The sequence below is a fragment of the Mustela erminea genome, chromosome 5 (assembly GCF_009829155.1).
Source record: "Mustela erminea isolate mMusErm1 chromosome 5, mMusErm1.Pri, whole genome shotgun sequence".
Classification (NCBI taxonomy): domain Eukaryota; kingdom Metazoa; phylum Chordata; class Mammalia; order Carnivora; family Mustelidae; genus Mustela; species Mustela erminea.
In genome coordinates, this window is record NC_045618.1 from 70,151,686 (window position 1) to 70,166,385 (window position 14,700).

Sequence of the window (14,700 nt, forward strand, 5' to 3'; positions counted from 1 at the left end):
CCTAATGCACTGTGCGATTTCATGAAGGTTCTCTTGCCCTGGTGCTAATGGACTTAGGTGGTTTGCGCAGCACTTAAAATACGGAATTTTATGGTTTTCTCAGCCTTTTGTTTAATCTACCTTACTACTTTCAGTGGTTTCCAAGGGGGGTAAAATGGGAATGTTATTGACAAAGCTGCTAATAGTGGCTACCACATTCCTACTACAAGTCCTAAGCCCAACTTCTTTGTAAGGAGCCTTTTCTAACATGGTATTTTTAAAAAACTGTATGATATCTGAATTGCAATAAATGGCAATAAATTGCAATAAATGCAATAAATTGCAATAAAAAGAATTATTGTCCAAAGCAGATTCTGAATTGTTTACTTAAGCTCATTTTCCAACCAGAATACTTTGGAGCCAGTTCTTTTTACCACCTAGTATATACTCAGAGATACCAAGTTCATTTCAATACTAATCCAAGCAAATAAAATTAGCCAATCACGTCTGTTGCAAAAGGTTACAAAAATATAATTTAAGGCATAAATAAATACGTTGAGAAACACCACAATTTCCCGAGCATTGAGAATAAATTCAAACTTTATGCACATGCCTACTACCAACCTTGTTGTCCATCTGGCATGGTCACAATGATGGGCTGACCTATTCCACTGGTCGGAATGGAGTGCAAATTTCCAAGCTGAATTCCATCTGTGACTATTGTGATGACCTGCTGACCACCTGAGCTAACTACTTGCTGAATGGCACCATCCACGGATTCTGCTGTAACTACCTCCTCTGTAGCCACTACTGGAAAAAAAAAATATATGTAAAAATCAGTGAACATGTACAAAAGTATGACTAGAAATTTATTTTTGCTTTGCTGCTTTTGTTTTCCCTGCTTTTTTTTTTTTTAAAAAAAGATTTTATTTATTATTTACTTGACAGACAGAGATCACAAGTAGGCAGAGAGGCAGGCAGAGAGAGAGGGGGAAGCAGGCTCCCTGCTGAGCAGAGAGCCCGATGCGGGGCTCGATCCCAGGACCCTGGGACCATGACCTGAGCCGAAGGCAGAGGCTTTAACCCACTGAGCCACCCAGGCGCCCATTCCCTGCTTTTTGTGTGTGTGACACAGAAAAGCTACTACATGGTTTTTATTAAATTCTCTCTGCAGTGGTGCTATACATATCTATGTAAACCATCACCGACAAGTCCCACAATTTACAATTAAGTGAGTTCTGGCTATGCATGTGTATATTTAAAAAATAGTATCTCTTCATTTAGTTATACGAGGTACAGAAATTATAAAACCTCCCAAGGTCACAGATATAACAAGAGTTACATCTGCTTAAGAAAATTCTGCAATCCAAAAAGAGAATTTTGTATGTGGTTACACTCCATTTATATTTACATGAGTAGATACACATTTCCATATTTGATGAAACAAGAAAATCTGTATTTTTCAAGTAAGCAGAATAAACAGTTTTCCCTTTTTGGAGTTGCCTTGACAGTAAGTGGCACACAGATCGAGTACTCTGTGATAGTGAATAATACAATATAGTAACATTTATTTAAATAAAATCCAAAACTATGTTCTTAATATTTTGTGAGAGGCTCAGAGAGGATTCTGGCAGCTGAAAACAGCATCCCTGCCTTTGCATGGGTAAAGAAATCACAGTTTAATGCTGCCAAAATCCTTTGCCACAGGCAATCCTAGGCCCAACTACTGCTCCTGAAAGACACATGTACAGCAACATTCACAGCAGCTTTACTCATGATAGTAAAAGACTTGAAACCAACCAGATATCCATCAAAAGGAGGATGGATAAACAGACTATGGTAGATTGATACAGTGGAATACAACACAGCAATTAAAACAAAATATAAAACATGGATAAATCTGACAAAAAACATGCTCAGTGATATAAGTCAGATACAAAATATATACTCTACTCTTCCCACTTATGAACTAGGCAGTGATTATACAGGAGTAGTCACACTGACATAATTCATTATACTCTATACTTATTAGCTGTGCATTTTTCTGTATGCATATTACACTTCAACAAAGAAAATGGATTCCAAAGGAATAATGATGGGTATTAAAGAGGGCACGTGATGTGATGAACACACCTAATGGATCACTGAATGCTACATCACAAACTAATGATCTACTATATGTTGGCTAACTGAACGTAATTTAAAAAAAAAAAAAAGGAAAGAAAACAGAATAATGGTAATAATGGATCATAGCACAATGAATCTTTAAAAATCCATTTGCCCATAATAATACTTCATGAAAAAGGACAGAAAGGGGGAAAGAGGAAAGATCTTGAAAGAAGAATCACATCTAATTAACAAAAAAAATTATCATTATAACCCCTAATGTAATAATCAATTCAAACAAGGGTCACCAATAGGTGTTAAAACCACTGAAATATTGCAAGAAACAAGATATTCATATATTCTCAAAGTATCACACCAAAGATTAGTAGGGGAAAGGTACCTGTAAGGACCTGGCAGTGACCACTCTCACCAACCCGTCAGGATCAGGACGGCCTGACAAGTGCCTCCTGATGTGATGCAACAGGACATTACAAAACATCACTTGTGTTCTTCCTGAAAAATCTTTGGCCTGCATCTAATTATTACTAAACAAACGGATCCAGAATGAAATGTCTGTGCACACAACGGGCACAGAGTCTACAAAGATTTCAATGTCAAAAAGAACAGTGGAAGTAGTAGGGGCTGCCCTAGGCTGGAGGAGACCAAAGAGACACAACCAAATACAATGCGTGAACTTTGGATCCTGGGTGAAAAACAAACATTTTCTAAAGGATATTTGGGGGCTAAATGAGGAAACTTGAATGTGGACCACATATCAGATACTGTTACTAAATTAATGTTGATGTTTTTAGGAAATACAGTGAGCCATGAATATGTAACAGGCTGTCCTTGCTCCTAGGAGATATATGCTGAAATATTTAAGGGTGAGGTGTCATAATATCTGCCCACCGGCAGATAACTGGGGATAATAAAAGTGCACCCGTGTGTGTACATGCAGGTGTGGCAAGGTGGTAAGGACAGGCGAAAGGTATAAATAAAGTTCATCCTCCAATTTTTCTATGGGCTTGAAAACTGTCAATCTAAAAAAAAGTTTTAATATAACATTTAATACATATAATTCTGAAAAATAATTTCAAATAATTGTACAAAATAAAGAACAATTCAATATAATTCTGAAAAAAGAAATCACATAAAAACTGTTTCTAAATAATACGGGTTTTTTCATGGATTATTTGAGGGAACACTTTACAAAAAGCTTAATTAAATAAAACTATTCTCTCCTGAGCCCTGTTACCTACCATTCAGACATACGGGTGCTCTGAAACATGCTAAATGGCTACCAACTGCCAGCAGAACATCATAGGTATTAGTGAGCTCCTTTTTAAAAAAAGACAAGTATGGGTACCCTAGTTTTCCAAGATGTACTCCCGGTATAGCCACAGACCTAGCTGCAACCCTATGATTCTGGAATTTGTAATAACTAAGGGTCACAGTACAAACTGTAGAACAGAATACTGAAAATGTTTCGAGTTCTCTCATTTCTGTTTCTCTTAAACTATAATTAGGCTTTATCACCAAGCACTTAAGAAAATTTCAGGAAGATAATTATAAAATGAAATGTAGGACATAAAACAGTAATATATTCAACAGAACTACTACTAAGATTTTCAAACACATTAGTTATTGCTTTGATTTTTTATTAAAAATATCCATATGAAAAAGAAATGTTCAGTCTGATTGAATGCTAAACTACAAGTAGTAAATACTTTAAAACATAATCATACATAAGAGATTTCTGAGATCACACACAATCAAGGCACAACTCAAGAACTTTCATCTTTGCACTATCTCGATGACTATCATTAAAATAATAGAGTTCCTCCCTTTCATCTAAAAAGTTTTCTTTTTAAGTTGTGCCATAGTAAGGAATTTGAGAAAAAATATATAGGGAAGCCAATTATGTAGGAAGACAAAGTGTCCCTCAGAAATCCCAAGAACAACCCACCAGTGAAATGTTGAAACATGTAAAAATAAAAGAGACAAAATAAAAACTTTAGGGATGTCTGGGTGGCTCAGTGGGTTAAGCCTCTGCCTTCAGCTCAGGTTATGATCTCAGGGTCCTGGGATCGAGGCCCACATCGGGCTCTCTGCTCGGCGGGGAGCCTGCTTCCCCCCTCTCTCTCTCTGCCTGCCTCTCTATCTACTTGTGATCTGTCTGTCAAATCAATAAATAAAATCTTAAAAAAAACCAAAACTTTAAAAAAGACTTATTTAAAATACACACACACACACACACACACACACACACACCCTCCTCCCCCTGGATTAAAAAAAATAAGTAAGTGTAATATTCATTGATCTAAATCAAAAGTTAGATTGTAATACATAAAGAAAGCCCAGATAGCCTACATCATCACTGAAAATATCAGAGATCTCTTGTTGAACAAGACTTAAATATAATGCCACAGAATTCAAATAACACAGAGAAAAAAAACTGTCTTGAGGACTGAAAATTCTTCATATAAATGTTTCAATGTGAGAAACCGTGTTCACTGAAAATATTTCAAAGGTATTGGGCCTACAAGTGAACCTGAAATTAAAAACAAAAAATCAAAACCAACACAAACTTATCAAGTCCAGGAACTTATCCCTTAAAGACAATTCACTTTTACTGTTCTATTTTAGGAACAGCAGAAAAACAATGTACAGAGGGAACCTGATTCAAATTTCACTATTAGGAGAAAGGAGGGAAACAGCTACCAGATGCATTACTCCTCTGGAAAAACACCATATGAACAATTGACAGAAGTTGTTCTAAAGATAAAAAGGAAGGATGGTCACAGATGCCTATTTAATCAAGAGATTATATAGCTGGGGCACAAAAAAGAATAAGGCTAAGCAAAACAAAATCAATATAGGACTTTAGGCTAGAGCCATAAAATAGTGTTTTATGGGGGCACCTGGGTGGCTCAGTGGGTTAAGCCTCTGCCTTCAGCTCAGGTCATGATCCCAGGGTCCTGGGATCGATGCCCACATCGGGCTCTGCTCGGCAGGGAGCCTGCTTCCCCCACCTCTCTCTCTCTCTGCCTGCCTCTCTGCCTACTTGTGATCTCTCTGTCAAATAAATAAATAAAATATTTTTTAAAAAATAGCGTTTTATGAAAGAATTTACTTTAAAAGGACTAGACAAACTGCACTGTGGATATAAGGCCTACATCTAACCAATTACAACTTCCAATTCTACAAAAACAAGTCTCAAATCTTGTCACTTCTTGTCTCTTTGCCAAATCCTAATCCATGCCACCACTATCTCTTCCCAGTTGATTGCATTAAGAGTCCTAACTGAATGCCTTTTCAGAGCCTGCCTACACAATCATTTTCAAAGTCCCTTCATACCTTACCTTCAACCACCATGAGTTACTCTCCCATTCACTGGGCTTAGCCACACGGGCCTCTGAAGTGCCCTGAAAGCGACAAGCTCCTCCTGACCTCGAAAGCTTTACAAGTGTCCCTCTTCCTCAAAGGTTCTTCCTCCAGTGTTTGCTCTACTAATTCCTACTCCATTTTTATTTTAAAATATCTCGTCCTCTAGGAAGTTTCTCTGAGCCACCAGACTAGGTGAAAATCCTGTCTTCTTTACAGGTAGCACTGATCACAGTTATTTACCTGGGTAACTGCTGGACATCCTGTTCTACCCAAAGACCACATGTCTGACAAGGGCTGGGACTGAATCTGATTGTTCACTATTTTCTCTCTGGCACCAAGCAGAGTAACCAGGTCATGAGAGACACTCAACAAAAATCTGTTCAGTGCATGAATAAATAATTTTTCTCAAAATAAATGAATAGCTGTTTACAAATGTATAAGTGGAAATTTTAGCACAAGAACAGCTCTGAGTTATTTCTTTAACCCAAAACATGATCTATCCTTCCAAGAACTCTTGTTTGCACATTTTTGTTTTGTTTTAAAGCAAAAAGAAAGGAAGTAAGAGTGTGAGTTTCCTGAAGTTTTGATTTTTCAAAGAGAGAATACCTGTAACGGAGGGGGCTATAAGCTTTGGTAGAAAGAGGTAACGTAACCGCCTTTGTTCATTAATAAAGAGTATACTACTACATGGCTGTGATTTTCCTCATGAAGAAAAAAAGCAGCTGCACTCTCTCCCAAAGAATTTTTTTTTTTTTTTTACTTTTTTTTGTATCTTCATTTTGGAGTAACTTCCAAAATGGAATCAACTGGAATGAGTTCTCTTCCATCTAAATCCCTACATCTCACCCATTAAAGAAAGACAAGGGAACAAAACATTTATTTCAGCAGACTGTTTCAACAGACATACCTCGGGAGGAAAGGCAAGAATAGTGATGCTTTTGCTTGGTAGAAGACAAAATGATAATCACATAAATAGTTATTCCTATCACAAACCAAATTATAAACATTGTAGAAGAGACCTGTCCACTGATCATCAAGAAACTGCAATATATTAATAGTGGTCACTGTCACACAACTTCAGAATCAATCAGACCTTGAGCACAAAATTCTGTTCACCATTTAATGGTTATGCTACTTTCGGAAAAATTATTTAAACTCATACATCTCAGCTCTTCATCACATATAAAATGAGAGTACTACTAAGAGTGCCTTGGTGGCTCAGTGGGTTAAAGCCTCTGCCTTCGGCTCAGGTCATGATCCCAGGGTCCTGGGATCGAGCCCCAAGTCAGGCTCTCCGCTCAGTGGGGAGCCTGTTTCCCCCTCCTCTCTCTCCGCCTGCCTCTCTGCCTACTTGTGATCTCTGTCTCTCAAATAAATAAATAAAATCTTTAAAAAAATAAAGAGAGTACTACTTTACTTCCCAGATCCTAACTAGGATGTCCTTGAAAAAATATATGTAAATATTTTCTAAAGTCAGGATAAGCCTGACAATTGATGTTAAGAGAAACTAAAGAGCCATGAAGCAGAGAATAATTAGTGTGATTATGTGGAAACTGAGCTGTGAGAAGATATTTCCTTGTCTGATTACACATCTCAGCTGACTTATTTACACTGGTGGCAATGTACTCACCTGAACTTTAACTTAATTCAAGCTCTTAAAATATCTTCAAAAAGATTCCGCTATGACATAGCAGTGAAATGAAAAATTACTGCACTCACAAAAGATTGTAAATCACATGCGATAAAAGTCAACTGAAATTCTTAATCTCTCAGATTAAATCATATATAACATTTTCAAAAGTAGAAAGCAGAGAAGTTGGTATGACTAATTCAGGGAGCCAAACATCTAAATGTCAAAATTTCAGCTGACCTTCAAGAAAAGTTGCCTAATTTTCAGAGATATATCCTTTAATTAAAGACAAAAAATTAGAAAGTTTACCAAAATAGAAACCACCAATAAAATTAATTTTCTTTGCTATGCTTATGCAATGACAAAGATGCTAAAGAGATCTAGGCGCAGGTTATAAAAGCAGCAAATCCAATATGATGCTGCACATAACTGCTAACAGCCAAAAGTGATTCTGAAAAATCTGACAACTCCCAAATACAAGGGCTTAGATTCCAAAATTGATGGTGATGTTAAAGAAGATAGAGAATAGATAAAATGTTTATTATCACTAGTTAGTAAAGAAAGGAGTGAGAGAGAGAGAGAGAGAGAGAGAAAGAAGAGAAAAATAGGCACATTTTTCTCCCTGAAAAAAAACACGGCTTTCAATTAGTAGCACCTTAAAGAGTCAAATCCAGTAATATAGATCTTCAAGCTTTTTGGTGAGGAGTCAGTGAGATTGTGAGTAAAACATTTACTACAGGGCACAGCACACAAGTAAGCACTCAATGATCTGTTGTCGTTACTGTTATTATTGGGCACAATTTGAAAAAAACCACAAATTTAAATAATGAGTGACAATAAATTATTCTTTTATAACCACTTTTAAAAGCTAAATATAATGGCCTAAACTATGGCAAGAATAATAATTTTATGAAATTTTTAAAATTCCCTAATTTAAAAAAAAAATCTACTTACATAATAATTACAGCAGAAACTATTTTGCTTACGTGTCAAAGTAAAACCTGGTCTAAACCAGCTATTGATACTGTTTTCATCGTTCACCATCAGGTCATCCTTTAATGGTGATGCGGGCATGCTACTTGCTAGTTCTGTCAGTCTGTAAGATTCTATATAATTCTAATAGAACTGACAAAAATTAAAAGTTATGAAAAAGCAAGTTCATATGTGTATTTATCTACTTTATATAAAAAGTCACAGACTAGTGAAAACAAAGGCCATTGGGTATAGAGACATGCTTTTCTATGAATCACACAAGTTTGCTTTTAATCTTTTTTTTTTTTTTTTTTTTAAAGATTTTATTTATTTGTCAGAGAGAGAGAGGGAGAGAGAGCGAGCACAGGCAGACAGAATGGCAGGCAGAGGCAGAGGGAGAAGCAGGCTCCCTGCTGAGCAAGGAGCCCGATGTGGGACTCGATCCCAGGACGCTGGGATCATGACCTGAGCCGAAGGCAGTCGCTTAACCAACTGAGCCACCCAGGCGTCCCAAGTTTGCTTTTAATCTTAATCAGATTTTAATTAATTGACAAGTTTTAACATTCTTTTAAAAATCCAGATTTTCAGCTTTCCATGAAAGACGGAATCTGGCAACACCGCACATAGGACCATAATTGGCTAGAACTAAATAGCAGATGTCCTCTGCTCTGGGCTCCCGTCTTCAGAAGGCCGTCATCCGAAATCTGCTCACATTAGCCTTTTATATTACCTTCCTAGCCTTTGCAAATATTTGAGTTTCCAACTTTTAACATGCACATTGCCTTGTTTCTCTAACCTGGCGTTTCCGCAGAGTTAGACAGCGGAGCAGACGCTTCAGCTAGGGCAGCTAACGTAGCTAATACTGACGTAGATGAGTTTCCAAACTGAACTGCAGATACACCGGTTTCATCTGTGACAAAAGAAAAGACAGATTTATATTTTAAAGGAGCTTAAGCTAATGCACTTTTCTGATGCTCTGTTTTACTTTATTCCACTCTTAAATGAAGCTTGGATCATCGGTGTGAAAAACAGGCTTGGATATCATTACTTTTTAGAAGATAATATTGCAGTATATTTTGCAATATCACCTTTCTTCAAATTCTTGTGTCTCCTAAAAACTGGTTTTTGCCGATACCAAAGAAAACCAAGGCGATAGATATACTCTTACCCTCATTCTCCAACACTTCTTTCTTACAAGGAGGATACCTACTAAAGCATAAAGTCCCAACAGCTATCCTATATGCATCTCAATACCTGTTGCCTTGGATGAATTTTCTGAAGATACCAGACCTGTTAGGTTCACCACCCCTCCAGGTCCGATGATAAACTGTGGTGTGGCGGCGTGTATCGTCACGGTGTCCGGACTCTCCGGGTTTGTGTTGATTTGGTTCTGCATAGCAATCTAGGGCACAAATCAAAATGGCGTTTTTAGAATTACAACTGGAATGTATAGCACAGACTCGCAATGTAGTGCAAACATAAACATACAGGAAATTCTAAAACTTAAGAATCATATAAAACAAAGGGAAATCTTTGTATACGGTCTACTAAGAGTGCAGTGGTAAATCACAGACAGGAATTTACATATTAATTCCCCTGTTAGGTAAAAAGCAGCAAAATCCCATGAGAAGAGAAAGGGATATCTAGAAGGCTTTTTATAGAGCACAGTTGAAAGATTTTGCTGCCCTGTGGCTACAGAAATCAAATTACTTTAATATTTCCTCTACTATATTCAGCAATATACGTATCACTATACCTATAATGCATGTCCTTCCTAATTAACTGTTTTCAGTCTTCAACCCTGGCCCCCAAATTATACTCCTAAGAATGAAAGAACTACAAGAGGCATCACAATAATCATTTTCCTGGACATATAAAATATTTTAAGAAACTGGCTGAAATTCAATAGTCAGATGGTCTTAACTAAGGGTTCTACTGGGATGGAGAACAAGAAGATAGGCAAGAGGCAGTGAGTAACGATAATTTATATCAAAGTTGTATAGCCAAAGAAAAAAGAAACAGTACTGGCTATTAGAAAAACTTGCTCCGGGGGGTCCGGGTGGTGCAGTCAATTAAGCATCTGACTTTTGGTTTTGACTCAGATCATGATCTCAGGGTTGTGAGATTGAGCCCTGTGTGGGGCTCCACGCTAAGCGCAGAGTCTGTTTAAGACTCTCTCTCCCTTTCCATCTGCCCCTCCCTTCAATAATTAAATAAATATTTTTAAAAAGAAGCATACCCAAAGCCATAAATAACTATGCTTCCAGATTTTTTTTGAGGATGATTAAAAATAAAAGAAACCAATCAAAGTGATAGAGACTATGTCACTCTGGGGACAGTACTATAGCTACTAAAGGAAAATTTTAGTGGAAGTCTAACAGACTTTGAAAAACCATACTATATCCAAATATGCAACAAAAATAATAGAATAAAATGTCCAGAAGGCGAATTTAGGAACTTAAAAACACAGAAAGTAATCACTTTACCTAATCTTCTAATATTACATATAAAGACTATGGTCTTACAATCAGAAAAATGAATAGTAAATGAACAAAGAGGAAATAAAAGAGGAAAAATAACTGTCCAAAATAACCAAGTCCAAAATGAAAAGCCAAAAGTTAAACAGCTCAAATCATTCACAAGACAGAGATCCTTTTATTTTCTCAAATTAAAATGTTACCTGTAATATCTCTGCCAAATCTTCATTTCCATTATCTATTGAAATATCAAATGCAGTTTTACAAAATTTACTTTGCGTGTGTACATCAGCACCATATTTGATTAAAAGTTCCACCACTTCTTGATGATTGTGTTCTGTGGCCCAATGTAGAGCTGTCATCTTCAACATGTCCTTTGCATTAACATCAGCACCATGCTATAAAAATATTGAAAAATAAGAGATTTCTAAACAAAATGCAAAGAATTTCTAATACAAAAATACCAGCCATTATGCTTTAAAGCAAGAATCTGCGTCAACATGATCAGCTCTCTATTTTTTGTGTTGAATAATCTGTACGAATCTCCACACATGTCACTTAATCAGCTTTCTATCATGTTAACTTCCCTAATTGTTTTCTTTCTAATTTCTTAGGAGTGTAGCAAAGATTTTTTTCGGTCACCAAGCTGTGAGCACCAGCGGACAGAATGGCATAAGAAGTAAAGTTGAAGTGCCTGGGTGACTCTGTCAGCTAAGCATCAAACTCTTGATCTCTGCTCAGGGCACCATCTCAGGGTCCTGATTTCAAGCCTTGCATCAGGCTCTGTGCAGTGTGTGGAGCCTGCATGAAATTCTCTCTCTCTCTCCCTCTGCCTCTACGCCCCAATTTGCTCATGCGCATGCTCTCTCTCACAAAAAAAAAGAAGTGAACGATGAGCATTCTTCCAGAACGTTTTAATTCTAGTTCCTTATTTATATAAAAATATCCTTTGCTTTCAAAACCTGTACAATATAAATAATCAAAAGGGAGCTATCAGGGATGCACTGTCTAATATGGCAGCCACTGGACACATACGGTTATTAAGCACTTGAAAAACGGCTACTCCCAACAGAGATGTACTATATATTTAAACATATACTGAAATTCAAAGGCTTAACACCAAAAATAGGATGTAACATAGCTCATTAATAATCTTATATTGATTTCATGTTGAAATGATAATATTTCGTACATATGAGTTTAAATAAAATATTAAAATTAGATTTTACTTTTTTTAATGTAGCTAATAGAAAATCTGGAATCACATGTGATTCACATTTGTGGCTGACACTGTATGTCTTTTGGATAGGTTCATCTAAAGGCCAGAATAAAAATCCTTGTTTGTATTACTGTCTGTTAATCATCCAAGCCTTATGTTTCCTTCCGTAGCGTTTTAACTGTGTCCAGTAAGACAAAGCTGTAGACCCTCATATAATGGAAACCAAAGTCTAAGAAATCAGCTATCTGTCTGTCTGACTTAACTAAGAACACACCTAAAAGTTCTTTTTCTCCCACAAAGGGAAACTTCAAGATAATTTTCATTTGATGGGCTTACACACACACAAATGAACTAACACAGGGGAAAAAAACCCTAGACACAGTCAATAAAAGTAGTTCTCTTCTCCCTCTTATAAAACCATAAATCCTTTGCAGGCTTACTTTCAAAAACTGAATGCAAAAAGAGAACACATACCTTAAGCAAAACCTCTACTATGCTGGCATGGCCTTCAGAAGCTGCCATATGTAATGGTGTTCGGTCCACTTTGGTTCTTGCATCCCTACTTACACCGGCTCGGAGTAGTACTTCTGTGGTGGAATAATGCCCATACTGTGCTGCCAGATGAAGTGGAGAGGTTCCCAGCTAACCCACAAGAAAAAATAAATCCACATTTATAATCATTTCTAACACACTCCCATTACTACCCTCTATATTTTCTTTTTACATAGCAAAAAGATTATCTGCTTACATAGTAACTCAAAACTGAAGAAAATAATAACATATGCTTATATTCTCTTCATAGAAGCTTTCAAGAATCCTCATACACTTCTCAATGAGAAAGCAAAGTCAGTATTTCATTTAATTCAATCTTGCTTTCCTATTTAACAGATAAATAGCCTGAATAAAATTAATTTTTAATCAGGAATTAGAGATAATCAAGGTGTGAGAAATCTGAGCACTGCATGTTTTCCTCACATCAATCACACAAAACTTCTTTTCATATATGAAACTCATATCAAATAAATGCAATAGTGTAGATTTTTATATTAAACTGTTTTGTAGGAATTAATTAAAACAATTCAATGATCTTTTTAAATAGTTTATATAGTCATTTTTCAAGGGAAAAATGTGATCTGAGGTACACCTGCCCAAGTGAGTCAGGAGAGAACCAAAACAGAACCCAGTTTTTTCCCTGAAACTGCTTTCATGTGGTATCATCATTACATTAACACTACATTCACAATATGCAAGGGAAGTTCTAAAATATAAGTGAAGAACCTTATCAGAGGCACACAGTTTAACAGGTGGAAATTAGAATTAAGTTACATGCATTTAGAGGCTTAAAAAGCCCCTATAACTCTGATTATCAAGGCACTGATGTTCCAAAGATAGGTCACTAGATGGGGAGTCTGGGTGGCACAGTTGGTTAAGTGGTTGAGCATCCAACTCTTGGTTTTGGCTCAGGTCATGACCTTGGGGTTGTGAGCCCTGTATCAGGCTCCATGCTCAGCAAAGAATCTGCTTAAAATTCTTCCCCCTTGCTCTCCCTCCCACTCTGCTCCTCCCCATATTTACGCAGCAATCTTTCTCTCTAAAATAAACAGTATCTTAAAAAAAATAAATTGTTCACTAGAACATAAAATTTGCTAAGACTGCTACTTTAATAATAACAACTAAGGTTTTTGTTAAAGCACTTCCCATGGCAAGCACTATTCTAAGACCTTTAAACATACTATACCTCATTTACTCTCCTCTTAAAGTACTATCCTCTTTTGATAGTAAAGAATGTAAGGCACTAAAAGGTTACTATTTTGCCTGAAGCCACACATCAAATAAGAGTCGTAATACAAAGCCAGGCATGTGCTTTCAATACATGGTAAAAATGGAAATCATTTATCCTGGAAATAACTATTTTATTATTATTAAAAACCTTGTGTTTTTTAAAATTATTTTTATTAACATATAATCTACTATTTGCCCCAGGGGTACAGGTTTACACATTTCACAGCACTCACCATAGCACATACCCTCCCCAATGTCCATTACCCAACCACCCTATGCCTACCTCCTCACCCCCTGGCAACCCTCAGTTTGTTTCGTCTCTTATGGTTTGTCACTCTCAAAAACCTTGTATTTTTAATGGGAGGTCATTCTAGCAGATAAAAGATTCCTGAACAATCATTTCTCCATGCTTTATCAGATTTTCCTATAAAAGACCTTTCTATACTCTTTAATTCTAATATTTAACGAAGTCTCTCAATAACCCATTGGGCAATCATGAGTTTTTCTCAGTAAAATATTAGGGTTTACTTGTGTTTTTTTCTTCTTGATAACCAACCATTTTGGCTGATGATACAAAACACACACATACACATAGTTTAAAGAAAAATATTGGGCAAACACTCATGAAAACACAATCACAATCTAAAAATAAAACACTGCCAGCAATTTAAAATTTTCCCACATTCCACTCCCTAATCACAAACCCCTCTCTCAGCCCCTGAGGTAATTACTATTCTGAATTTTGTAGTAAAAGTTGTTTTACTTTGCTTTGGTTTTGTTTTTTACCACTTATATATCCCTAAATAATATACTTTGGTTTTACTTGCTTTCAACTTTATTTAAATAATCATATTGCATGTATTTCTCTGTGACTTGCCTTCTTTTGTTTAACATTATACTCGTAAGATTCATAACCATGTTGGTGAATGTTAAGTGTAGTTCACCAATTTTCTCTGTTCTATAAAATTCTATTGAATAAATAAATCACAATTAATTTAACCAATCTGATGAACATTTGGGTAGTTTCCAGTTTTTTTTGTGATTACAAATAATGCTAACACTAAATACAGTTTTGTACATGTTTCAAGTATATGAGCCAAGAGTTTCTTTGGAGAAAATTCTTTAAAGTTCGGGAAGCATGGGTGGCT

The 14,700-nt window shown here is 36.3% G+C and overlaps 1 protein-coding gene across 6 annotated transcripts in view; it reads right to left on the reverse strand.

Annotated features, from left to right (window-relative positions):
• The window catches only part of GABPB1 (GA binding protein transcription factor subunit beta 1), a 67,725-nt gene that overhangs the window by 11,808 nt on the left and 41,217 nt on the right, over positions 1-14,700 (reverse strand). For 3 of the 6 annotated variants that reach the window (XM_032343703.1, XM_032343704.1, XM_032343709.1), the window contains exons 3-7: positions 12,245-12,412; positions 10,755-10,949; positions 9,329-9,476; positions 8,871-8,984; positions 604-789 (exon numbers count right to left, since the gene is read on the reverse strand). In XM_032343703.1, the coding sequence (XP_032199594.1) occupies positions 604-789; positions 8,871-8,984; positions 9,329-9,476; positions 10,755-10,949; positions 12,245-12,412 (811 nt within the window). The remainder of the gene's footprint in view (positions 1-603; positions 790-8,870; positions 8,985-9,328; positions 9,477-10,754; positions 10,950-12,244; positions 12,413-14,700) is intronic. The other 3 variants (XM_032343706.1, XM_032343708.1, XM_032343707.1) reach the window with 3 other exon arrangements.